Genomic DNA, 23,870 nt, shown 5'->3' with positions numbered 1-23,870 from the left:
GAACAAATTCAAATCATTGAGACTAAACTGGAAGAGGAGCATAGCGCTGTGAGATAAAACATCTCTCTCTCCCTGTATTCACAACAAGGATGTTTGTTCAGGCCTGTGGTCATACGTAAGAACGCACGCTCACTGTGTTTAATGTCACTGTAATTAAAAACTAAACTGCTTTGCTGTTTTGATTTCATGTCGGCAGACACATCAGCTGTTAGTTTTTTCATTAATCAACTAAAAAGGACCTTTTTGTTTCTCACAATTATAATGATATTACGTTTTATTGAATTTGGGTTGATCTGGTCCTCTGAGGGGTTGCATCACAAATATTTAATCATGAAAAAAGAAATTGCCTCAAACTAACAACACCAACCTGGGAACAGTTGGTTTGTTGTGCAACGATTGCATCTTGCCTTAATGTTGCCTTGTTTCGTCTCACAGTAACATCTCCGATTGCACTGAGGTCAGAATGTGACACTAATGAGAGCAGGTGTGAAAGTTGCCTTGGCTGCAGAGGTACACAGCGACAGGTAATGGCCTTCATGCCGAAAGCTGTGAGGCCCAGTGGGTCTCAATGTGTGTGTGCATGTGTGTATGTCCATAACAACGACAACAAACTCAACTCTACTCCAACAAAAGTTTTGCACAGTGAACAGATACTTTCAAACTGGAACAAACATGAATAAACTGCAGATGAACATATCATTGTCTCATTTTATATTTGATTAAGAGCTAGAAATGATCATGTGAGCATTGATTACACTTATTATGAGCACCAGTGCCATCACAAATACACCTGTATGTAGAACTATGATGACAATAAAGATCAACAGACCACGTAAGGTTGAACACACGTTCACCATAGAAGGAATTATGCTCACAGCGTCATGAAATCTGGAAGGTCTGATAAAACATAAGATGATAAGATAATAGCAGCAATAAATGATATTTATGATTTTAAATCAAGCATAAGTGCCTTTAAGGATGTAATGGAGCTACAATTGTGCATAACAAAAAAAACTCAAACTAGTTGGAGACATATGAGGCTGCTGGGTTCCCCCAACATTGTGCTCATTGAGGCGACACTGCTGACCACCACACCACCTGGCGTAGGCCTCCAGGATCTGGCACTTGAGACAATCCACTGCAGGGTGCACAAAGCATTGCAGGCTGGTATGAAGGGCTCTGGGTTGATGAGCTTATTGCAAACCCCGAGGGAAGCCTGCTTCCCGAGAGTACACCTGTTTATCTATGACACTACAGTTTATGGCTCATTCCTGAAAAAACATTTTCAGTTTCCAGTTTGTTGGCCCTAAAAGCAGAAATCCACACTTGGACCCTTGGTGCACGCACGTTGTCGTTGAAACGACATTATTTTCTCTCAGAGGTACAAATCAGTGCGTTATGGGTTAGGGAGACAAACACGGTCTGTCTACTACGTTTACCTGAAGCTATTTGATGTACAAAACGCAGCAGGATTTTAAGGTTTTAATGGTCACAATTGCTCACTATGAGAGAGAGAATTATAGGGTGAATACTGACCTACATTTCCTAACGTATGCTGTAGAATTCTATTTGAATATTTCCATACAGAAATACTTTCTTTTTAACTAACATTTCAGTAGGATTCACCAAGCTACATTTATTTAACACTTTTACTTACATTTTAGATGGAAACATTAACATTGACTAACAACATGAATTTATTAGAATGTAGGATTCATAACATATTTGTATTATATATTTATATAGGATGTTCTTTATGCATGTATTACATTACATTTACCTGACGCTTTTATCCAAAGCGACTTACATTGCATTTATAACCCATGGCTTGTTACTACCCTGGGGAGCAATTAGGGGGTTTAAGGTGTCTTGCTCAGGAACACTTTGACATGGAGAACTGCCAACCTTGCGGTTCCCGGCACATCGTCTCTACCCCACGCGCCACCGCATATCATTTTTCACCCACGTAGAGATTTTAATCTGTGAACTTTGTTTCCACCACCGCATTCATTTCACTTCAACGTTAGTCTTTTATTTTGAAACAGGAAGCCACCGGAAGTTAAACCGAGCGTGCAGTTACCTTTACGGAAAAGTGTCCCCGCAGCAGTGAGCACCTTTTCCTTCTCTTCAACCGATACGAGGACAACAGTCCACCTGAACTCTGACAGCTGTCTGCGTCTGTCAGTTAGTAAACCTTATTTTATTCACCTAACCGGAAGTTAAATGTGTTGGAAACGCCCACGTCAACTGCCAATTTTATTATTAGTGTCATTGCGTTTGTGTTACGGTGAAAAACATCTAACGTCACGTTACAGTTTACGGGGCTTCTGTCGGTTACCTTCACTTTGTTTCTCGATATCGTTTTATGAAATATGTCATGTCAAAATACATTTGACAGCTGTGCGTAGATATAAAATCTATACGGTTTAAAACTTTTAAAAAGTTGTTACATTGTGGCCTGTTTTAGCGTATGGGAGTCGCTTCCGCGTTGGTTTCCCGGTAGTCCGCGCGCGCGCGTGCGTGCGTGCGTGCGCGCGCGTGTGTGTGTGTGTGTGTGTGTCGCTGTCATGTGTCATTGTTCTTACTTAGTAACCCTTGACACATATCAGATATTTATGCCATTCACGCTGAGATGGTGAGGGAGGGGGGAGGGCCTGGGGGGGAGAAAGAGAGCGGGAGGGACCCCCGGTCAGACATTGATCATGTCCCCCCCCCCCATCAGACATGGCCGTGTTTGAGCACTCCCTCCTGCTCCTGGAGCTCAAAGCTTTGCCCCCCACGGAGAAGAGGAAGCTGAGATCAGCGGTCACGGACAACGGAGGCACGATTTGCTACGTGGTCAACAAGCAGGTCGGACGATGGTCACCAGGTTTATTAACCAAACGCACCGATACAGATGTATCTATGTATAGACTCCCTGGTCTTTTTACCCACAGTGCTCTCTGGTAGTGACCGGCAATTTGGCCGACCTGAGCGCCAGCCGTCTGCGTGGCATCCGGAGGCACGGCACGCCCGTGGTGGGGGTGGACTACGTGTACGGCTGCCTGGAGAGAGGCCTTCTTCTGCCCGCGGACGACTACAAGCTGAAGGCCTCCTCGCCTCCTCCCGCCCGCCCCCCCGCCGCCGCCGCCGCCGCCCCACGCCACGGTATTCTCCTCATGCTTGACAACCATCCGCGCTCCACGACTCGGGGTCCTTCTCGCCGTCAGGAGGCGTGTCCTCGTTCACCTTCTGTGTGTTCTGTGTCGCAGCGTCGGCAGCACCGACGGCCGAGCCGAGCCAGGGGTCAGTCGGGCCGGGTCAGAGGGCGCGGGGTCAGAGGGCGCTGAGTGCAGGCGTGCGGGAGGAGTTCAGGTGTGCACGGCGTGGGGCGCCACCGGCCGTGTGTTTTTTGTTTCAAATCATTCATTTCGGATGCTACATGTGGCACGACAATTCTCCCCTTCAATGTCAGCGCTGTGCCTCTGAAGAGGAATCCGATGCCATTTATTCATCAAAGAAAAAGAAAACACACCATGAAAGTCTCACGTAACGCTGCATTCATCGTTGCATTTTTGTCTGACAGAATTTACACCGAAACGGATCCCGATCTCCCGAAGTATCCGCTCAACTTTCAAGTGGCAAAGTATTGCGTCTTTGAAAAGGTAATTCCCTCCTGAAGACGTGCCGCTGGAAGCGCCGGAGTTGCAGCCGCTGCATCGCTGATCTGGTTTTCCCCGGCAGGGAAACGGCGGCGCCTGGTGCGTGCTGGAGCTGCAGAGCCACGCGGGGGAGGGCGCACGTCGGTACCGAGTGGTCCGCTACTGGAAGGACGACGTGTCGGCCGAGGTGGGAAGCAACGTCCTACGCGTTGGTAGTGATCAAGTCTGCCTGTGAAGTGTCACCTTGTGGAGGCTGAAAAGCGGCTGCGTGTGTCTGTGCGGGCAGGCGGCGGCGGTGAGGGACGCGCTGGTCTTCCTGTCGGCGTCCGAGGACGCTGTGGAGGTGTACGAGGCCCAGCGGGAGAGCCTGCAGGCCGCCGGGCTGCAGCCCAGGACCAGCACCCCCCCACAAGCCCCCCACCTGGGCTCCGCCCCCCTCCAGCAGGTCCGACGTTATTCGGGTTTAAAGTGTTTTTGTATTTTCCGTTTTAAATGTGAACACGCGGTGTCACGATAGTAAATAACGCAACGAGCCAATTTGCAGCTGCTGCTGGAGGAGAGGCTGAACACGGGAAGCTTATCGCAGGAAGTGGGCGTGTTCGTAGAGCTGCTGTGGACCGAGGCCCTGGGTCGCCTCGGCAACATCCTCCGAGTACCCATCCACAAGCTGAGCCTCAACGACGTACGCTTTCCTCTTCTGCCTTCTGCCTCCTCGCCTTCAACCCCCCCCCGAGGGCAACATGCGTACAATAACGCCCCCGTGTGTGGTGTGTGTGTCTGTGTGTGCGCGTAGGTCAGCAGGGCCGAGGGCTTGTTGCTCCAGGCTCACAGCAAGCTGAGGGGGGCGGATGGTTCTGAGGTTGCGTCGCTCCTTCATGAGGTTCACGCCGTTCTGTTGCACGTGGCGCCCTCCCAGACTCCTCCCACTGCCAGGCTCATCTCCCAGAGACTGGACCTGTGCCAGGTAACGCACACGCTTAGACACACACGCTAAGACACGTAGAGAACCACACAATCCCATAGCAATAAGGGTAAATAATTGTTTATTGTGAGAGAACGTGACATTTTAAGTCTGCGTTGATCACATTTTAACGTTTGGGAATTAAACCCTCTGATTATTATTTGTGATCGATGCACAATCCAGTCGATGTAAGCGATGCATCGTTGGCTCCTGCGCAAGACAGACATAACCTCACCTGTGCTCTACACGCCAACACGCCGCTTCCCTCCGTCCAGTTGATCCGAGATGTTCTGAACGTGAGCGAGATGACCATGGGGAGCTCCGCCCCCTCCTCCCTGGGGAAGTACCGCGCCATGAGGTGCAGCATCGACGCCGTCCCCCCCGATTCCCCCGAGTTTCAGGCCGTGGCCGCTTTGGTGCGGGACAGGTAGCGTACCGCCTCAGGCTCCGCCCCCCTGCGTCCGAAGACCAAAGGAACGCACTTTGATTTAAACATATCTCAGTTTACACACGTGTTCGCTTCCGGTGCTTGCAGCCGGGTGCACGTCCAGCAGGTTCTGCGCGTCAGCAGGGGGGCGGAGCTTCAGGCGTTTAAGAGCGAGCTGGGGAACATTAAGCCCCTCCTCCATTCCTCCAGCCCCAGCAACTTTGTGGGGGTCCTGTCTCGGTGAGATCACACACACAAACACATTAATCATTTAGTACTTTTTTAGTACATTTAGTATTTTGCTTATGAATGGCTCCACAAGCATTTTTTCTTTCTTTCTTTTTTTATGTAATTATTATTAATTTGTTTCTATTAATATTCTCATCATTCATGATTTTTTCTTTCAGTATTTAAGGATTTAGGTGTTTATGCTTGGTGAACATTCCAAATGTTTAATCTGACTAAATGTGTATTTCCTGTGCTGTGAAAAGTAAGCAGATAAAACTACATTTCAGAGGTGAAAATGTCCTCTTTTTCTGTCAGCGGCCTGCTGCTGCCGCGTGTCGGAGTGGAGCATCATGGGATAGAGAGGACCGACGTCGGCAGCCTGGGCAGCGGAATCTACTTCAGTGATGCCGTCAGGTTGGTTTATTCCTGCGCAATGCTGTTGTGTGGCCCCGAACAACAACGATATACACAGAAGGACATTTTTGAGAGGAGGGGACACGGCTCTCTGTCCTCAGCACCAGCCTGAAATACTCCAAGCCCAGCGAGACGGACGGCTCCCGGCTGCTGCTGGTGTGCGACGTGGCGCTGGGACGCTGCAGGGACGAGCACAAGGGGGACGTCACGCTCACCCGGGCTCCCGAGGGACACCACAGCGTGCACGGCGTCCGCCGCGGCCCCAACGCCCCCTCCGAGTTCGAGGTAGGAGCGTAAGCTCGTTATAGACTTCGTCTTAAGGAGGTTCTCGGTCCGACGCGTTGTGGTCCCGTTCTTCACCTTCCCCCCACCCCCCCCCCCAGGACGATGAGTACGTGGTCTACAGTCCCGATCAGGTGAAACTGAAGTACGTGGTTCAGTTCGCCGTCGAGGGCGACCGTCTGAAGGAGTTCAGCCCGGCCATCGACACCTCGGCTCAGCCGGCTCCGCCCTCTTGTGACCGAGGTGAGCGGCCGACTACAGCTCGAAAAGATTCCCCTCAGTGAAGCATGTGGTGTTCTTTGTCAGTGTGAAACGCTGTGTGTGTGTGTGCGTGCGTGCGTGTGTGTGTGTGTGCGCGTGCAGGTTGGGATGATGAGGAAGACGTTGGCAGCATCAGAAACCCGCTGGCGGAGGCGAAGGCCGGACTGTTGGACGGCTCGGGTCAGCAGCTCCCCCTGCAGGCCGTGCACGTGAGGTGCAAACTGATGGATCTTCTCTCCCAGGTGAGAAAAGACACACTGACTCAGCTTTTTCTTTAAGTGGTTTCGTCTGAGCCGCTAACCGACTGCTGAGCGCACCGGCTCCTTTTTAGGTCGTCGTCTTCCAAGAATACACCAACCGGGGCTCCGCCCCCATCGAGGCCAAGTACGTCTTCCCATTGGACGATTCTGCGGCGGTTTGTGGGTTTGAAGCTTTCATCAATGGGAAGCACGTGGTGGGACAGGTAACCGCTCACAGATCACGCTGTACATCTCCGGTCATCTGACACGTCTTATCGGTCTGAGGTCACAATTAGTTTCTCTAGGAATCAGTTTGTTTTTGTGTGTCCGATTGGATCTCAGGTGAAGGAGAAGGAGACGGCTCGGAAGGAGTACAAGCAGGCTGTGGAGAAAGGCCACGGGGCCTACCTGATGGACCAGGACGCCCCGGTACGCTGCACTCAAACACGCGTCTCTGTGCTGCAGCCAGCGCGCAACATCTGGAGTTAGACCGATCGATGGGCCAGAGGTTTCACAACAGCACTGAAATGGATGAAATCGATACTTGCACACTTCCATACAACATCCTCAATGTTCTCGCCCGGATAATTCCTACTTATGATACTTTAATTTGTAATGACAGGAAAAAAAATAGTTAAAAGAACATATCAAATCAAAATAAACTTTTCTACAGACCTCAGAGGCCTTTTTGAACCCAATAACCAGATATGTTAAAATAAATAACTGCACGCTATGGCTGTGACGTCTTCGCCGTGCTCCCTGCAGGACGTGTTCACCATCAGCGTGGGAAACCTGCCGCCCGGAGCCTCCGTCCTCATCAAGGTCACCTTCGTGTGCGAGCTGGTCGTCAGGGACGGCAGCGTGCTCTTCTCTCTGCCCGGCAGCGTGGCTCCGTGGCAGGAAGGGGCGGCGCTCAACCAGACCACGCAGGTGAGGGCGGGGCCACAGGTACAAACGTTCTCACCTCCAGGACTTACCGAAGCTGTGAAGAAGAGACTTCTGGATCAGCGTGAGAACAAACGCAGTTCAAAGAGACGTTTAGTCACATGACCGGTGAAGGGATGAAACAGTGGATATTTACTCGCACTAAAAATGCAACATTTAAATTTGCTGGATGTTTGTGTGTTTTTCTTCTATTGAATCAATGACGTGTGAATGTCGCAGCAGTTTCCATTTCTTTCAACAGGTGACTGTGGAGAAGGTGTGTGTGATGTTTGAGGAGGACAGGTGAGCTACGTTGTGCGCTTTTGATCACGCAATGAATGTTTGATCTGTATTCCTGCAGCGTGACTCTGAACGTGTCCTTCGTGCGTTGATGGCTTTGTTTCCGCGACGTGCTGGTTGTCTCCCGCAGAGAGTTCACGCTGGACATGTCAGTCGAGATGCCCAATAAGATCACCGACCTGCAGTGCATCACTCACAGAGTCAGGATCAAGGTAATCTGCTGTTTTCATCATGAAGTCATCGGAGTTTAATCGCCTCACCGCTCGTCTGGTACTTTTACCGTTTTCTTTATAAAAGTTTATAAATGAAGCGGAAAGTGCTGATGACTAATTTAATGAATAGTTCCATCTAGTTATGTATTCGATCTAGTTCTGAGAAAGGAGTCAAGCTGTCTTAATTCCATTTTAGTGCTGGAACGATGACTGCATGAGTTGAGCACATTGTTTTGTTTCCTTCTAAGTCTTAGAATTTGTGTTCTGACATCTTATAATGCAGATTTGTCGCATAGTTTTATACAATAAAAGGTCGTTTGGCTGCTTTATCCGTTGTGCGTCACACAGAGGACGGACTGCAAGGCGGTGGTGAGCGTGCTGCCCGGTGAGCTCATGGGTGTCGACGGTTTCCAGCTGTCAATCACTCTGTCTGAGGTGCACCTGCCCAGGATGTGGGTGGAGAAACACCCCGACAAGGACAGCCAGGTCCGTCCCGCTGGTCTTCTGTCAGAAGCGGCGCAGAGCCCACTGAATATTTATAGAATAAGTGAGTGGGTGTGTCCTCCAGGCCTGCATGTTGGTGTTCTATCCGGACTTTGAGGTGGAGTCCTCGTCGGCCCCCGATGAGGTGGTCCTCCTGGTGGACTCGTCTGAGTCCATGAAGGGAGAGCCCCTCCTCGCCGCCCGGAGGATCGCCCTGCAGGTCCTCAAAACCCTCGGCAGCCAGCTCAGGGTCAACGTGCTCTTCTTCGGCACGGGTCGGTTTGAGCATTTTAAGATTTAACATCAAGTTATGCTGTGGCGTTTAAAAAGTGCAATTTGGAAATGTGAGACGACATAAAACGACATCGCGTCGAGGATGAAGCTAAACGAGGCCGACATGAAAATAAAAAATATGTAAAACTAAAGTGTGGTAAACGTGATAAAATGATTCGAAACGTCATCAGTTTCCTCTCGATGAACCAAACCGACGCCGCAGAACCCCGCCTGGTCTTTAATGCGCTCATGTTCCTTTACCAGACCACACGGAAGCTTTCCCGACGGCTCGGCCGCTCGGTGACGCTCGCGCGGACGCAGAGGTCGTGGTCAAGGTGAGTGGTGACGCATCCTGTCAAAGCTTTGCTGTAATATTCGGCTGAAAACAAAGAATGTGTTCTCCTCTTCCCCCCCCCACCCCCCCCTCCCCCCTCAGCTCGCCCCTCCTGTAGGGGGCGGCACCGAGCTGTGGCGGCCCCTGAGGGCCCTCGGCCTGCTGCCCCCGTCCCGCGGCGTCAGGAACCTCCTGCTGCTGTCGGACGGCCACGTGCAGAACGCCGAGCTCGCCCTGCGGCTGCTCCGGGACGGCGCCGGCCGCAGCCGCCTCTTCGCCTGCGGCCTCAGGTGGGGGGGAGGGGCGGGTCGAGGGGTCAGAGGTCACCACTCTTGAGCATCACGCATTCATATGTGTATATTTTTTGGTGATTTCAGCCCTACAGCCAATCGGCACATGCTGAGAGCCTTGGCCCAGGCGGGGGGCGGAGCCTATGAATTCTTTGACACGAAAACCAAACACAACTGGGCGGAGAAGGTGAGAATGAATGATTGACTAATCACAGGTGATCGCGTAGCACATTGTCTGCCCCCCCCCCACCGTTCCCCTCTGGATGCCTTTCTTTACGATCGATGGAAACGGTGCTTCCGGCGGCAGGTGGCGCGGCAGGTGAAGCGGATGGCTTCCCCCGGCTGCAGCTCGGTGGCGGTAAAGTGGCAGCAGTTCAGCCCGACGGCGGCCTCTCCGGTCCAAGCGCCCCGGCAGCTCCCCGCGCTGTTCAACGACTGCCACGCTCTGGTCTACGGCTTCGTGCCGCACTGCACGCAGGTTTGTGCACTCGGAGCCGTCCGCAAACGGCAGATAGAAAAACGATGCCAGGCAGCAAATTGTCAGGGTTGTTTTTTTTCCATTTTAAACGGGCTGTGATGTGATCGCCCAACGTGATGCAATGGATGCCTCCCACAGGCCACTCTGCGCGGAAACCTGAGCGGTCAGGAGCTGAACACCATGGTGTCGACCAGCGAGCTGCAGAAGACCAGGGGCACGGTAACACCACGCACAGTAGAACACGCCAGATGAGCCGCCTGCCTGTTGGTAGTATGTGAAAGCCTTTGTGTGCTCGAGGGTCATAACGTGTGTCTGCCGGTGTTTCTTCAGTTTCTTCACAAACTCACAGCGAGGGCTCTCATCAGGGATCACGAAGACGGAAGCCTGGACGGCGACGAAGCCCAGCACGAGGTGCGTGTTTTGTGCACTGATTCTAAATCAAGACGGCAGGACAAAACATGATCTCGGGCCCCTCTCCAGGGACAAACGTAGACGATTTCATTCTCAATCAATAGTCTACTCTGAAAGTGCCCCCCCCCCCCCCCCCCACAGTCCAGACCTGTCATTCATTGCTGCCTTTGTACTTCTCCAGGGGAAGAAAGCGGAGCTAAAGCGATTCATCGTCGAGTTAAGCAAAGAGTTCTCCATCCTGTCTCAGTTCACCAGCTTCGTGGCCGTCGAGGAAAGGGTTCGTCCCCCGTCCCCGTCCCCCGTCCCCGTCCCCCCCCTGTTTACACCCTGCACTGTAGTGAGTGAACAAAACCCGACTCATCTCCCTCGTCTTAGAACTCGACACAAACCGAGGAGGGCGTCACCGACATCCCCAAGCTGATCTCAGAGGAAGACGTGGACTTCCTCCCCTACCTCGACTGGACCCGGACGTCTCCTAGTGAAGACGAGTGTTGTCTATCTTCGATGGTAACTTGACCCGTGTAATCCCGCTGTGTGGTTGTGATTTACCGATCCTCACTTTAAGCCGCATTTGTCTCTCTGTTCCAGGTAGAAATGGATGTTGAGGAGACTGATGTCTTCTTGGGAGACATGGGAACATCACACGGGGTGAAGTGTAATCATGTGGGAAGATCTTGTGATTGACTTAATTACACTTTTATAAGCTGCATTTGTCTCTCTTGTTACAGTCCAGCAGTGATGTGGAGGAGGATTATTATCCAAACGCATGTTATGACGATATGATGGTAACGCCCCACAGTGTGTAGTGTCATCGTGTGGGGGGGCGTTTTGCTGTTGTGATTTACTATTTGTCCCTCTGATGTTCCGTTCCTCAGATGACTGAAAGCATCTCTCCAGCCTATTCACTACCCTTTACTCACAAGTCTGAGGCATCGAATGTGAGAACAATGTGACTGATTATATAGAAATCCATTTATCTGTGAGGAAAAGCTAGTGATGTTCTCATTTACTGAGCAGACTGAGTACTTTCTCTTCACTTCTCTTTTGTTGCAGGGTGAAGTTTGCTTGAAAAGGAGGAGTGAAAGGCAGAAGGTCAGAGAGGAGATGGACAGTGAGAGAGTTTCCTATTGTCATCCTCCAGCTTCTTCTTTTTCTTCTTATTCTCTTCCTCCTCGTCCGTTCGGAGGTTCACTTCTGCAAGCCCAATATGCAGCCCTCCACGTCCTTCCTCCTCCTCCTCGTCCGCTCCGAGGTTCATGTGGGGAACCCCAATATGCAGCCCTCCACGTCCTTCCTCCTCCTCCTCCTCCTCCTCCTCCTCCTCGTCCGTTCCGAGGTTCACGTGGGGAACCCCAACCTGCAGCCCACCACCCAACATGGCCCCATTATGGTTCTGCCAGGTCAGACCTGGCCTTTGGTTCAGCATTCTCGGGGTTACAACCTGTCAATCAACCAGCAGGTTTCGTTCTATTCGATTCTGCAGAGGTTCGCACCCCATGGAGCAGCATGGTGGGCGTTGAGGATGAGCCTCAGTGTCCTGGCGAGAGATTAGAAAGTAATCTGGAAACGTGCTTCCTGGCAACTAATCTCGACTCGCCGTCCCCAGATATTTCCAGCCAACAGCAACAGTCGCGTGTCCTTGCGGACTCTGTTCAGTCCCTAATGTTCAGGCCCGCAAGTCTGATTGCAGGTCCAGAACAGTCCTGTTTTGGTTCCAGTCCGAATGGCTTAATGGCTGAATTCCCATCCCTCAAACAAGATCAGCCAATGACAGTCGGCCCTCCGGTTCGATGTCGCCGAGCAAGACCTCTCTCAAGGAGTTCAGGAATAGCTTCAAACAGGGCAGATTTTTTAGATGACTTGGATGTGAGTGCCAGGCGGTGTTCAATGGAGCACAGATCTGCGTTACGTCGTCGACCCCTGATGTGAGTCCAAAGTCATTTCCTCACATAATTATTTTGCGCTCGAACCCGATAATGATTGTTGTGAAACGTCCGTTTGTCGCTTGTTGTCTCAGGGGTGCGAGAGCGGAACCTGAACGGCTCCGTCTCAAGTGGACAAACGTCTTCCTGATGCAACATTCGGTAAGCTACAAAATCCCAAATGAATGCACGCTGGAGAACTCGCTAAATTCAACTTGAGCGTTTCCCGCAGCTCTTTTAGCGACGTCCAGGTGCGTCCCGCTAGCGGCGCTCTGCTGACAGCCACGTTCAACCAACGTGGTGTAATCGTTGGCCCTGAGCATCCGGGAGGTGAAGCATAAAGAATGTGTCCGTGTTGCAGGAGGGCTTCTGGGAGTTGACCACACAGCTGGGTGAACTCGTCAATGTCGACGTAGACCTCTTCGCCAACGAGTTCCTGAAAAACAAGGGCATCCGGTCTCTAGGTGAGGACTCCCGACCAGTGTCGCTCCTCCAGTGGGAACTGGTTTCACATCCTTTTGATCGATTCTGACAGCTTTCTGGAGAGAGGGGGTCTGTTTTTATTTACACATTGCATTTAACTCAAAGTACCACAATGCACCAATGTAAACATTTAACTTATTTTAGCCACCTGAAAATATCGGTTGACGCCTACGCTATATTTATATTATTTGGATACAAGAGGAGAGGCTATGGAAATATCGCCATAGCTCAGTTTGTATTGCGCGCTGAGCAATATTATCAACCCTTGTGGGTTTTTCGTACTTACGGATCGATAACTGTGTTATTCTGCAAACACCGTGGTCGTGCTGCAGGTGTGAGGGCCCACACTGACATCCTCAGGCTGCTGGCGACCCTTCTGGTCCTGCAGCTGATGAGGGTGGAGAAGCTGGAGGAGGGCAAACTGCTCCGCACGCTCTTCAGCCTGGACGAGTCCCCCCCGCCCAGGTCTGTGAGACGCACTCTGTCCCTTATCAGGACTTCTGTTCCTCCCGGTTTAAACCTGTGGTTCTTTTTTTTTTCCCGGCCAGGCCGGCGCGCTGGGAGGAGGTGAAGCGGGCGGTGCACTGGGTTTGCTGGGCGGACCGCCGGTACCCGTGCGTCTACAGCCGGCTGGAGTTTGGTCTGAGCTGGGAGACCTCCACCCGGCAGCTGCTGGGCTTCGAGGGCCTCCCCCCCTTCTCCGCTCTCAGGGGGCTGAAGCTGCAGCTTCTGGCCCTCTGAACGGCCTCAGCTAACGACATTAGCTTCGTTTCTCAGCCATGAGTGCTGATTCTAATTGTCTTCTTACATGTGCACACATCCATGTTAACGGGATAATCACGTCTTATTTTGTGTAGTGTGGAGATCCAGGTCATAGAGACAATCTGGGCATTGCTCTTTTCCAGATATTTTAATATTCTTGACGACACAAAGTTGCATCAAAGCAAGGGAATCTTTCTTAATGCAAAATAACATTTAACAGAGCTCTGCTATCTTTCCCCCCCGATGCTGCGTTCCCGCAGTTTTTCTTCAGGTTTTCTTCACCTTTTTTCGACGGAGAGAAAACCAGCAACCTCTCGTGTTACTGTTCATGTTACTAATATTCAAATCCTTGTGCGGCCTTAATTTACTAAAAATATGTGCTACTATTGCAAATGACACACAATCTGTATCTGTATGCTTCCTATCGTTTCCATGGTAACAGTCACATGTGAGTTTAATGTGTGACTTTTTAAAGGTACCGCACCAATCGACTGGCCTTGCTTTCAATATATAACTACCTTTTAAAACATTTTACATATTACTTTTACTTCAGTGGGGTTTTGAATAAGTGGTTTGTCCTTGTAGTGGAGTATATATAAATGTGTACAGATGCATTAATATGCATGATCAATTTTACAGCTGGCGTAAGGTTGTGCTAAAATATAACTTCTTCCTTCAGTTTGTACCTTGAATTGGTAATTGATTACAATACTTTAGTATATTGCGTGGTGGTGGTTTGATTTTATATTTAGTTCCATTCTCCGCTATGTGAAGATATGAATCCTGCTTTATCACTGCCTTTCGTTCTCTTTACCACTTCTCTTTCTTCTCTTCTGCTGAAGTTATTTCTATAAAAAACATGAGGTAAAGAACACCGTACAAAAAAATACAGTTTTTGTATTATTTTTATGTTGTTTGCTTTATAAAGTTTCTTGTATTGAATCTTGAAATCACCTTTGTAAGTTCTTTGCTGGTGTGTGTGTGTGTGTGTGTGTATAATCATGAAGAATATCCCTTCTCATTTTATCATTCCTTTGGAAGACCTTCGTAGTCTTCGACCCCCCTGACTTCCTCTCTGTCATCCTTTTAGAATTATTATTCAACCTGCATAAAGAGATTAAAGGGTCTGAAAACTTCATATTAATGTGGATCTGTAAATATCTGCAGGCACGCTGCCTACATCTGACGGTGGTTACATGTGATGGTGGTTACATGTGATGGTGGTTCCATGTGATGGTGGTTCCATGTGATGGTGGTTCCATCTGATGGTGGTTCCATCTGATGGTGGTTCCATCTGATGGTGGTTCCATCTGATGGTGGTTCCATCTGATGGTGGTTCCATCTGATGGTAGTTCTCATTTACTGAGTCAAACTCCTTGTTGGCCAGCGTTAAAAAATCCTGCCTGTCGTTGACGAGTGAGAAAGCAAAGGGCATCAGCCTCCAAAGGTCCTAGTGCCAGTGTTCATATCGGTAAGTATGACGATAGGTTATTGGATTGTAATTTAGTAATAAACACATCACATGTTGATAGACACATTCTATCGCTGCTTTGTATGTTGTTTGTAACAACACGAGATTAATGAAACAAAACATAGATGAACTTCAGCACCTGACCTTTTGAGGGAATTGTTGTCACGCTGTTCCTGTTGGGTGTGAGAGAAGAGAACTTTCCTCCACTCTTACTTCCTCTAAATTAACGGAATCAAAGCTTTACATTGTCACATTCAATCAAACACTTGTGTGTTGTGGTAAATAAAATAGGAAGTGGCTTTTTAGTGGAACATGTGTTAAAGAATTTGAGATGGTGTGGCTACTACTGCCTTAAGACGTCACAATAAATATAGATTATTAGCAGTAATATGATGTGCTTGTTATGTTTGTGGAGGCAAGAATGACCGCTTGCTCCTGCCTGCCTTCGTGTGATTCACTGGTTGTCATGGCTTCTGAGTGAGAAGCGGGTTGGACTGCTTTTCAACTAATGAACCAGTCAAACTCTTCTTTTTCACCCTAAACCAAGATTTTTGATTGAATATCTGTGCTTTCTTCACCTGTTTATTGCATTGATCCCTGTGTTCATGGGTCTGAACTGAGAGCAGAGAGAGCAGACTGCAATGCAGCTGTTCTGCTTTAAACTGAAACTTCCTCAAAAGTCAAATTATTCATAAACTGAAAGACACATCCCTATCCATATGGTTAAGGAACTTATTGTACATGACTTTGCATAAAATCGTCAGCTAAATGACATGTAATATAACATCACGTTCATCATTGGACAGCTGGTCGTCTTCACAGCGATGGACGAAATCTACGTTAACGTTGAATACGACAAGTCTCAGGTTTCCATAAGACCTTCAACACCTGCCCCAGGTAAGAATGATCAGTCTGTGCATCTTCTCCTGACCAGTGTGCTGACTGGTCTTCATGTGTCCAGGTCCCAGCAGCCCAAGGAGCAGACCTCATGTGGCTGTTGCTGTCTCTCTGGGGCTGCTCAGTGTCCTCCTGCTGGCTGGACTCGTCTGTCTCGGTGTCCTCAGTGAGTCTGATCTTCATCCAACCTGAGATTTGAGAGAGTTCAGGTTGCTGGTTGTCATGACAACATTTGCTCAGTATCTTTATTATTTCCTGTGAAAAGATGATGGGATGTTTCTGTAATATAGAACACAACAGTGATGTATTGTATCATGTCTTCATGTCTTCATGACTCAGTGCATGCGTCAGCTGCAGAACTCTCGTCCATCAAAGCCAACCTGACGGAGCGTCTCCGGGTCAGTGGAGACAAGCTGTCCTCAGTGTCTGCAGAGAGAGACCAGCTGAAGAACAAAGTCACTGCACTGACCCAAGAGAAGGACGGACTTCAGCTCTTGTTGAAGCAGAGTGAGTGCTGGTCTGTGTTTGTTCTGCTGAGTCATGATTATTTAATATATATATATATATATATATATATATATATATATATATATATATATATAAAATAAATCTGCTCTGTAATCTACATGTACAGTCTGTTGGCCCTGTCTAAACTTCATTTAAACACACCACACAACATATTACACTGTTTCTTATCTATTTTAGCGCTTTTAGTCAAAATGTATTTAACAATGGCATCTATCTCATTTGATTCAATAAATAATGGCTTTGATAGTCGGTCTGAGGAGTCTCTGCAGACAAATGAGGCAGTGAGGAAGGTTATTGGCCCGGACTGTGAAAAGGGGTACAATATAAAATGAAATAATGTATTTGTAATTAATGAATGTTAATTAAAGTAAAGTGATGTGTGTCACAGTGACGCTCCACAGCTCAAAAAAGAGAGTCAACAAAAACACACAACTTCCTCAGTTTAAGGACTCTTAAAAGTTAAATGTTTCTTCTTTTACAGAGAAAACGTGTCCTGAGGGGTGGACGATGTTCAGATGTTCCTGTTATCTTCTCTCTACACGGGATGATTCCTGGGAAAATGGCAGAAAGGACTGTAGAGACCAAGGAGCAGATCTGGTGATCATAGACTCACTTGACGAACAGGTAGTGTAAATGTATTTATTGTTGTATTCACTTTTCCCTTGTGACAAACTCTGGCTTTGACAATTAAAGCCAATTTGTCTTAAAGCTGCATTATCTGTAGTGACCAGCAGGGGGCGACTCCTCTGCTCCCATAGACGTCTATGAGGAAATGACTCTACTTCTCTGTAGTGACCAGCAGGGGGCGACTCCTCTGCTCCCATAGACGTCTATGAGGAAATGACTCTACTTCTCTGTAGTGACCAGCAGGGGGCGACTCCTCTGCTCCCATAGACGTCTATGAGGAAATGACTCTACTTCTCTGTAGTGACCAGCAGGGGGCGACTCCTCTGCTCCCATAGACGTCTATGAGGAAATGACTCTACTTCTCTATAGTGACCAGCAGGGGGCGACTCCTCTGCTCCCATAGACGTCTATGAGGAAATGACTCTACTTCTCTGTAGTGACCAGCAGGGGGCGACTCCTCTGCTCCCATAGACGTCTATGAGGAAATGACTCTACTTCTCTATAGTGACCAGCAGGGGGCGACTCCTCTGCTCCCATAGACGTCTATGAGGAAATGACTCTACTTCTCTGTAGTGACCAGCAGGGGGCGACTCCTCTGCTCCCATAGACGTCTATGAGGAAATGACTCTACTTCTCTGTAGTGACCAGCAGGGGGCGACTCCTCTGCTCCCATAGACGTCTATGAGGAAATGACTCTACCTCTCTGTAGTGACCAGCAGGGGGCGACTCCTCTGCTCCCATAGACGTCTATGAGGAAATGACTCTACTTCTCTCTTGATTTATTTCCTCAGTAAACATTGTAAACATGAGTTTATGGTCTCAGTCTCTAGTTTCAAGTCTTCTTCAACACAGCATGATGTTCATTTAGTAAATTATGGTCCATTTAAAGTCAAATAAAGCTTTTTTCTCAACTGGCCACTACAATATGAGTACATCTGAGTACTTAATTGTTTTTGATGTTCAGATTATTTTCATTCTGTGATATATTTTATTTTATGTATTCATGCCCACTGGCTATATTCTGTATATTTGTCAATACTGATGTAGACCAAATATTCAGATAAGTCATTTTCTTTTCATCAGCTATAATACCTACATTAGAATAACATTGAGCTGGTAATATAATTATTTTTCACAATGTTTAAAATACATCCTTAAACCTCCTTAATACATTAAAAATAATAATTACAAAATGTATATATTTTTATCTTGAACAGAAATTCCTCTCAAGCTTCACCACACGTCATAGTTGGATTGGTTTGAGTGACAAAGACATCGAGGGCACCTGGAAATGGATTGATGGAACTCTACTGACTGCAAAGTAAGACACACAACAATATTTAAAGATCGACACATATACAACTATTGCTGCACCTATTGTTATTATTATTATTATCATTATCTTTAGTCTAATTCTTCTAATATTTGTTGTGCACTACACAAAGAAATAATCTCACTTGGTTAGAAAATGTTATTCCTCTTTTTTTTTTTACTGGAAAGACTTTAGGTTTCATTGAATGTTATTTTGTCCGCGTTAGTGAAGAGAACATTCCTGTGAAATGTCTTATCCTCCTCTTAGGTACTGGTACCGTGACGCCAATGTAGTTGAGCCTGATAACGGGGGAGGAAATTCCTGGTGGGAGGAGGACTGCGCTGGGATAAAACCTTACCAGAACCCACAATACAGCTGGAGTGATCTGTCGTGTTACATTGCTTTGCGATGGATCTGTGAGAAACTGGCTTAATAATTGAAACATATCATCTGTAAAGTGTGATTGTGTTTTGGCAAAAGGGCTTTAATGGTGTTGATGTAAGTTGCATTTAGAGACAGAAGGAGACCATGTAAGTCAGGTATCAAGTTCTTAGTATGAATTGATTTTTATAGTTTGACTTTTAAGTCGTTTTATTGGGAAATTAACGTGTGTGTGTGTGTGTGTGTGTGTGCTGGTGACAAGAAACAAAGCTGCATATTGTACGAAATAGATATCTGAATAAAAAGCTTCATCCTGAAATACATTTATTAGAGCAACAAAGGCGACTTGAGCTGTTTTCATTAAATATGCCACATTCACCAACGCAGCCAGCTAGTATGAACATCTGCTCATGTCCCTCAATAACTACTATGATACAGTCCACTTCACACATAGCATGAGACAGCAGGTGCACTTCTTGTCATGTAAATGTCTTCAGGACTTGTCCTTTCTAGGGACGCTCTCAGTCCGTTCCTGTTGGGTGTGAGAGAAGGTCGCCATCAAGTGTTGGATTTGAACACTTGCATGCAGGTGTCTTTTTACACTCAGCAGTGCGCTCTGAACCAAGTGTTGATTGTGGGTCACCAACAGACTCACAACCTGTGCTGTAGTGGTAAAATTAGAGGTGGGTAAACTCTGAATTTTGTGATTATACAGACCTCATCGCGACTCTGTAAGGCTGTCCTGGCTATATTGCATTATGTTAAATTTAAGAAAACAGTAAAGAAAAGTATGTCAACACACTCAGGTCTTGCTTTGCACAGAGGAGCCATGAACCCCAGAACGTGTTCCTCTGTGCTTCTCTCTCTATTGGACCTGGTGTTTCTCCTCTCCCTGTGCTCTCTGCATCATTGCCTGTCCTCTCACTGCCTGAACAAATATGTTGAATTTAAGAGTTAACCAGTTAAGCAGCCTGTCAATTACACTGACAACATAAGTTAAAGGAACACTCATGTACTACCTATGTCATCATAAATAGCCTATACAGCAGGTTTTTTTTCACGTTGAGAACTGACTTGTTTTCTAATCTACGCGTCACCAGGCGTTTTTCTTGTCCTTTTACCACGACCAGCGAACACAGAGCGCGCGACTACTACCCCCCCCCGTCGGTCGTTCCGCCCGCAACGACTACTACCCCCCCCGTCGGACCTTCTCGACTGGTCCGCAAAATATTGTCTGACATGAAACCGGTCCGTGAGGTAAGAAAGGTTGGGGACCACTGGGCTGATCCACAACGTGTGTTTACACACCTCCTGGATCCTGATTGGTTGCTGCTGCAGCCGCAAGGCACTGATTGGATGCTCACAGACCGTAATACAGCGCAGATGAAAAGGATTCAGACTACGGCGTTTATATGTTCAACAATAGGAAACGTAGTCTTAGCTGTTTTAAAATTACACCAAGTTTATTCCGGATTATTCCAACGGAAGAATACAAGGCGCAGGGAACTTTGAGGTGCATAAACGCTATTTATAGGTGCGTAAACGCTATTTCCAAAATCCTAGAGGTGCGTAAACGCCGTTTATGTGCGTTTACCCTCCACTACAGCCCTGCTCACAACCTGTGGCTTAATTATTATTATATTAATTAAGATGCATATGGTTTCAGCAGTAGGCAACACTGAGGTGGTGGTGGCAGTAAGAAAAGGCAATGCAGCATCTTCTTCATTGATTATAAGCCCAAAGATTGAAGGCCATATCATTGATCTGGATCTTGACACGGGAGCAGCTGTGTCTTTGATTTCAATGGACCCACCTCCTACTTCTTGCGTCCCACTGACTTCACCTCTATCGCCCTCACTTTCCTCCTTCACCGCCCTCTCTCCTAACCAAATTCTTACCCTAGTAACCGCTGCCCGTCCGACCACCTGCCCACTTGACCCCATTCCATCACATCTTCTACAATCTATCGCACCTGACCTTCTTCCTTTCCTCACCTGTCTCATCAACAATGCTCTGTTATCTGGCTGTTTTCCCAATTCTCTGAAGGAAGGAAGAGTTAACCCTCTCCTGAAGAAACCCACCCTCAACCCTTCTGAAAAAACAACAACTACAGACCGGCCTCTTTTCTTCCCTTTGTGTCCAAAACTCTTGAACGTGCTATCTTTAACCAACTCTCCTCCTATCTCCACCATAACAACTTCCTTGACCCCCACCAGTCAGGCTTCAAGGCCGTTCCACAGAGACTGCTCTCCTTGCTGTCTCAGAGCAACTCCAGACTGCTAGAGCCGCCTCTCTCTCCTCTGTCCTCATCCTTCTGGACCTCTCTGCTGCATTTGATTCTGGGTTCTCTCCGGGTTCTCTGGCTTCCTCCCACAGTCCAAAGACATGCTCTGGGGATCAGGTTAATTGGGGACTTTAAATTGCCCGTAGGTGTGTGAATGTGAGTGTGAATGGTTGTATGTCTCTGTGTAGCCCTGCGATTGGCTGGCGACCAATCCAGGATGTACCCTGTCTATCGCCCGAAGTTGGCTGGGATGGACCCCCCCGCGACCCTGTGTGCAGGATCAGCGGTTTGACAATGGATGGATGGACGTGCCTCGGCCTGCTTGGGGGAGGGTGTGTGTGTTTTGATTTGTGTTCCCACAGGTGTTCTGACACACCCACCATGCAGTAATCTCCACTGCCCGCTCCCACCTGCTGGTCACCCACAGCCAATCAACTGCAGGATGCCGTGGCTTAAAATGAGGTCGGGAGGGAGAGACCAGAAGGACTGTTGCTGAAAATTTTTTGGAAGGAACTATTGTTTTGAGCGGAGCTGGGTTCAAGTGACAGTTCTTGTGTTTTGTTTACATATGTATTTGGATCATTTGAACTGGTGAAGGTTAAGTTATTGTTGTTATTCTGTCTGTGGTTATCACATTGTTTGTACTTTTTATTTTTTGTTTCTTCCGTTGTCCCAGGGAAAAGGGGACCGCACAATGGGAGTGTGTAGGTAAGAGACCCTGGGGTTTACATACTACCCGTAGATAAACCTCTGTCTATATACACTAGGTAAGACCTGGGCGGACCACCCCCTGTATTTATCAGAGTTTAGCAGGTTGTGTTTAGACTAGATAGGTTAGGGGTCTGTTTCATTGGTTAATTTCTTTGCTTTGGTTCCGCTCAGCCCCTTTTCCCCCACTACCGTATTATAGGTGAAATAAACCTTGTTTAAACGGTACTTTGTTTTGTTGGTCCTGCTTGTGCGCCCACGCAATTTTTTCACCTCACCCACCTTTTTTCCAGCTCACGTGTGACGGCGAGTTACGGTATCCTCTCTTTAGAGGAGGGCGTAACACCTCCCTTCAGGAACTTTGTGTCTCAGGCTCTGCTCTCTACCTTCTCTCGTCCTACCTCGACGGCCGCACCTACCAGGTAACCTGGCGAGGACCTGTGTCGGAACCATGTCCTCTTACTACAGGAGTTCCTCAGGGTTCCGTCCCGAGTCCTTCTCTTCTCGCTCTACACCAACTCTCGACACTGTCATTCGATCGCGTGGCTTCTCCTACCACAGCTATGCCGATGACACCCAACTAATTCTCTCCTTCCCTCACTCGGACACCCAGGTGGCGGCTCGGATCTCTGACTGACATTTCTCAGTGGATATCCGCCCACCATTTGAAAATCAGGTACTGATTCAGGCTCTTGTCCTCTCACGCTTGGACTACTGCAACTCCCTCCTGTCTGGTCTCCCTGCCACCGCCATTCGACCTCTGCAGTTCATCTAGAATGCAGCAGCTCGACTGGTCTTTAACCTTCCTTAATTCTCCCACACAACTCCACTCCTCCGCTCTCTTCACTGGCTACCGGTGGCCGCCCGCATCCAGTTCTAAACATTGGTGCTCACGTACCATGCTGTGAATGGATCGGGTCCAGCTTACATCCAGGACATGGTCAAACCCGACATCCCAACCCGCACTCTCCGCTCTGCATCTGATAAACTGCTCGTCCCTCCCTCACTGAGAGCAAAATACTCGACTAGATCTCGACTCTTTGCTGTCCTTGCTCCGAGATGGTGGAACGAGCTCTCTGAAGACATCAGGACCGCAGAGAGCCTTCACATCTTCCGCCGCAAACTAAAGACACACCTCTTCAGACTCTACCTCGACTAAAGACTAATAAATTGTAGCACTTAAATTGTACTTGTAACGTCACTCATTTATAGCAAATTGTAAATTGGCTTATTTGACAAAATTGCACTTTCTTGTTCTTCTGAGTTTGTACCCTATGGTTGAATGCACTTAATTCGCTTTGGATAAAAGCGTCGGCTAAATGACATTTATGTTCACAACACTCTACCTTGCATGATCAAGCACCCACACTGACATGACGTACACAACTCATATTTGCTTTACTTTAGGTTTTGTTACTTTACTTAAATAAAAATATTTTTATATCGGCTTTGCACTGCGTCTCTCCCGTTTTTGTCATCTCCTTTGAGCCGTGTCATGACAGATACCATATTTATGTTTATGTAATGATTACAAAACGTAACGTTGGTAAGTGTTATTTGTCTTGTCATGATTATTGACAACAGCTATCACAACAACTAACAAGTGGTGCCAGTTTGCCTCCTCAAGAATTACGATGGCCCAACGTATCTGAGACTCCATGGGCCAAAATGCCCCAGGAAATTTTAGTCATCAGACTCTCACAGAGTTTTGCCGACCAAAAGGGGAATCCTGATTGCCGAAGGCTAGAAGAGGGTTTAGATGGAGATTTGACTTTGTACGTTGTTACATTACATGACGTTGTTCCGGTTCTTATGGCTCATTTTGGTGAAGCCCCGGATGGAATGATGATTCTTGCTGATGTGAGCATTGATCATGAGCCTTGGTCTTGAGGTAGTCTGAAGTACCTGGACCTAACAGTTCTTCAATGGGGCGCATTGGACGATGGGGCAGATGAGTCTTTCTCCATTCTTCATTAATAATACTGGCTTGTGCGTCAACTGGCACCTCATCAAAAAAACATTGTATTAGACATCGCTCACCGATCAGATTAATCAGCCTGGTCTTGCCTTGAGAGGGGAGGATTGCCTGGCATGGTAACGGTAGCTTAAGAGGGGTGACAGGGGATGGCCCATCAGGGTGTGTGCTGCCTGTCGGTGTCCACAGAGTTGTTTTGCTAACTGAGGACCTCTTCAATGGGGCTACTGCCGACCCTGACCTGGCAGCCCCCTCTCGTTTCCCTGCTGTCTGCCGCCGCAAGAGAGGTGTCCCTCCTGCCCACACCAGAAACAATGGCTTCACGACTCATCTCTGCCGGACTCTTGGCAGGCTCTGCGTGC

General features: G+C 48.1%; 2 protein-coding genes across 6 annotated transcripts; both read left to right on the top strand.

The window, feature by feature from the left end:
• Positions 1-2,052: 2,052 nt before the first annotated feature.
• LOC120833598 (protein mono-ADP-ribosyltransferase PARP4) lies at positions 2,053-14,275 on the top strand. Of its 4 annotated transcripts, XM_078090591.1 has the most exons (39): positions 2,053-2,184; positions 2,723-2,850; positions 2,937-3,147; positions 3,252-3,354; positions 3,566-3,644; positions 3,724-3,828; positions 3,928-4,086; positions 4,186-4,323; positions 4,435-4,605; positions 4,878-5,029; positions 5,138-5,269; positions 5,573-5,671; positions 5,773-5,956; positions 6,055-6,196; positions 6,317-6,456; positions 6,546-6,677; positions 6,796-6,882; positions 7,219-7,383; positions 7,640-7,680; positions 7,808-7,889; positions 8,238-8,375; positions 8,458-8,647; positions 8,910-8,980; positions 9,082-9,269; positions 9,357-9,456; positions 9,577-9,747; positions 9,886-9,966; positions 10,078-10,158; positions 10,340-10,435; positions 10,534-10,665; positions 10,747-10,806; positions 10,887-10,943; positions 11,034-11,096; positions 11,212-11,410; positions 11,495-12,083; positions 12,176-12,242; positions 12,442-12,544; positions 12,896-13,028; positions 13,112-14,275. In XM_078090591.1, exons 2-39 carry the CDS (start codon positions 2,725-2,727, stop codon positions 13,302-13,304), a joined length of 5,160 nt encoding a protein of 1,719 aa, XP_077946717.1. In that variant the 5' UTR covers positions 2,053-2,184; positions 2,723-2,724; the 3' UTR covers positions 13,305-14,275. The 4 variants fall into 4 exon arrangements, with proteins under 4 accessions (XP_077946717.1, XP_040056780.2, XP_077946715.1 ...); XM_040200846.2 differs by having other exon boundaries at positions 11,212-12,083; XM_040200847.2 differs by having other exon boundaries at positions 2,062-2,180; positions 11,212-12,083.
• Positions 14,276-15,548: 1,273 nt separating this feature from the next.
• Positions 15,549-18,881, top strand: LOC144388776 (C-type lectin domain family 4 member E-like). 2 transcript variants are annotated; one of them, XM_078090595.1, is made up of 6 exons: positions 15,549-15,693; positions 15,758-15,859; positions 16,045-16,200; positions 16,703-16,845; positions 18,066-18,169; positions 18,428-18,881. In XM_078090595.1, the coding sequence occupies exons 1-6, from the start codon at positions 15,621-15,623 to the stop codon at positions 18,591-18,593; spliced, it is 744 nt and encodes a 247-aa protein (XP_077946721.1). In that variant the 5' UTR covers positions 15,549-15,620; the 3' UTR covers positions 18,594-18,881. The 2 variants fall into 2 exon arrangements, with proteins under 2 accessions (XP_077946721.1, XP_077946720.1); XM_078090594.1 differs by having other exon boundaries at positions 15,556-15,693; positions 16,033-16,200.
• Positions 18,882-23,870: the final 4,989 nt, after the last annotated feature.

The sequence above is a fragment of the Gasterosteus aculeatus genome, chromosome 16 (genome assembly GCF_964276395.1).
Source record: "Gasterosteus aculeatus chromosome 16, fGasAcu3.hap1.1, whole genome shotgun sequence".
In the NCBI taxonomy this organism is placed as follows: domain Eukaryota; kingdom Metazoa; phylum Chordata; class Actinopteri; order Perciformes; family Gasterosteidae; genus Gasterosteus; species Gasterosteus aculeatus.
The sequence above is the reverse complement of the archived record's forward strand: the minus strand, read 5'-3'. Positions and strand labels throughout refer to the sequence as shown.

Excerpts from the sequence above, each read along its gene's own strand:
- LOC120833598 (XM_040200846.2), top strand. The coding sequence starts at position 2,725 with ATGGCCGTGTTTGAGCACTCCCTCCTGCTCCTGGAGCTCAAAGCTTTG. Across the intron at positions 4,087-4,185 it reads GCTCCGCCCCCCTCCAGCAG|CTGCTGCTGGAGGAGAGGCT; the intron begins GTCCGACGTTAT and ends GCCAATTTGCAG. Across the intron at positions 10,944-11,033 it reads CATGTTATGACGATATGATG|ATGACTGAAAGCATCTCTCC; the intron begins GTAACGCCCCAC and ends TCCGTTCCTCAG.
- LOC144388776 (XM_078090594.1), top strand. The coding sequence starts at position 15,621 with ATGGACGAAATCTACGTTAACGTTGAATACGACAAGTCTCAGGTTTCC. Across the intron at positions 15,694-15,757 it reads ACCTTCAACACCTGCCCCAG|GTCCCAGCAGCCCAAGGAGC; the intron begins GTAAGAATGATC and ends TCATGTGTCCAG. Across the intron at positions 16,201-16,702 it reads TCAGCTCTTGTTGAAGCAGA|AGAAAACGTGTCCTGAGGGG; the intron begins GTGAGTGCTGGT and ends CTTCTTTTACAG.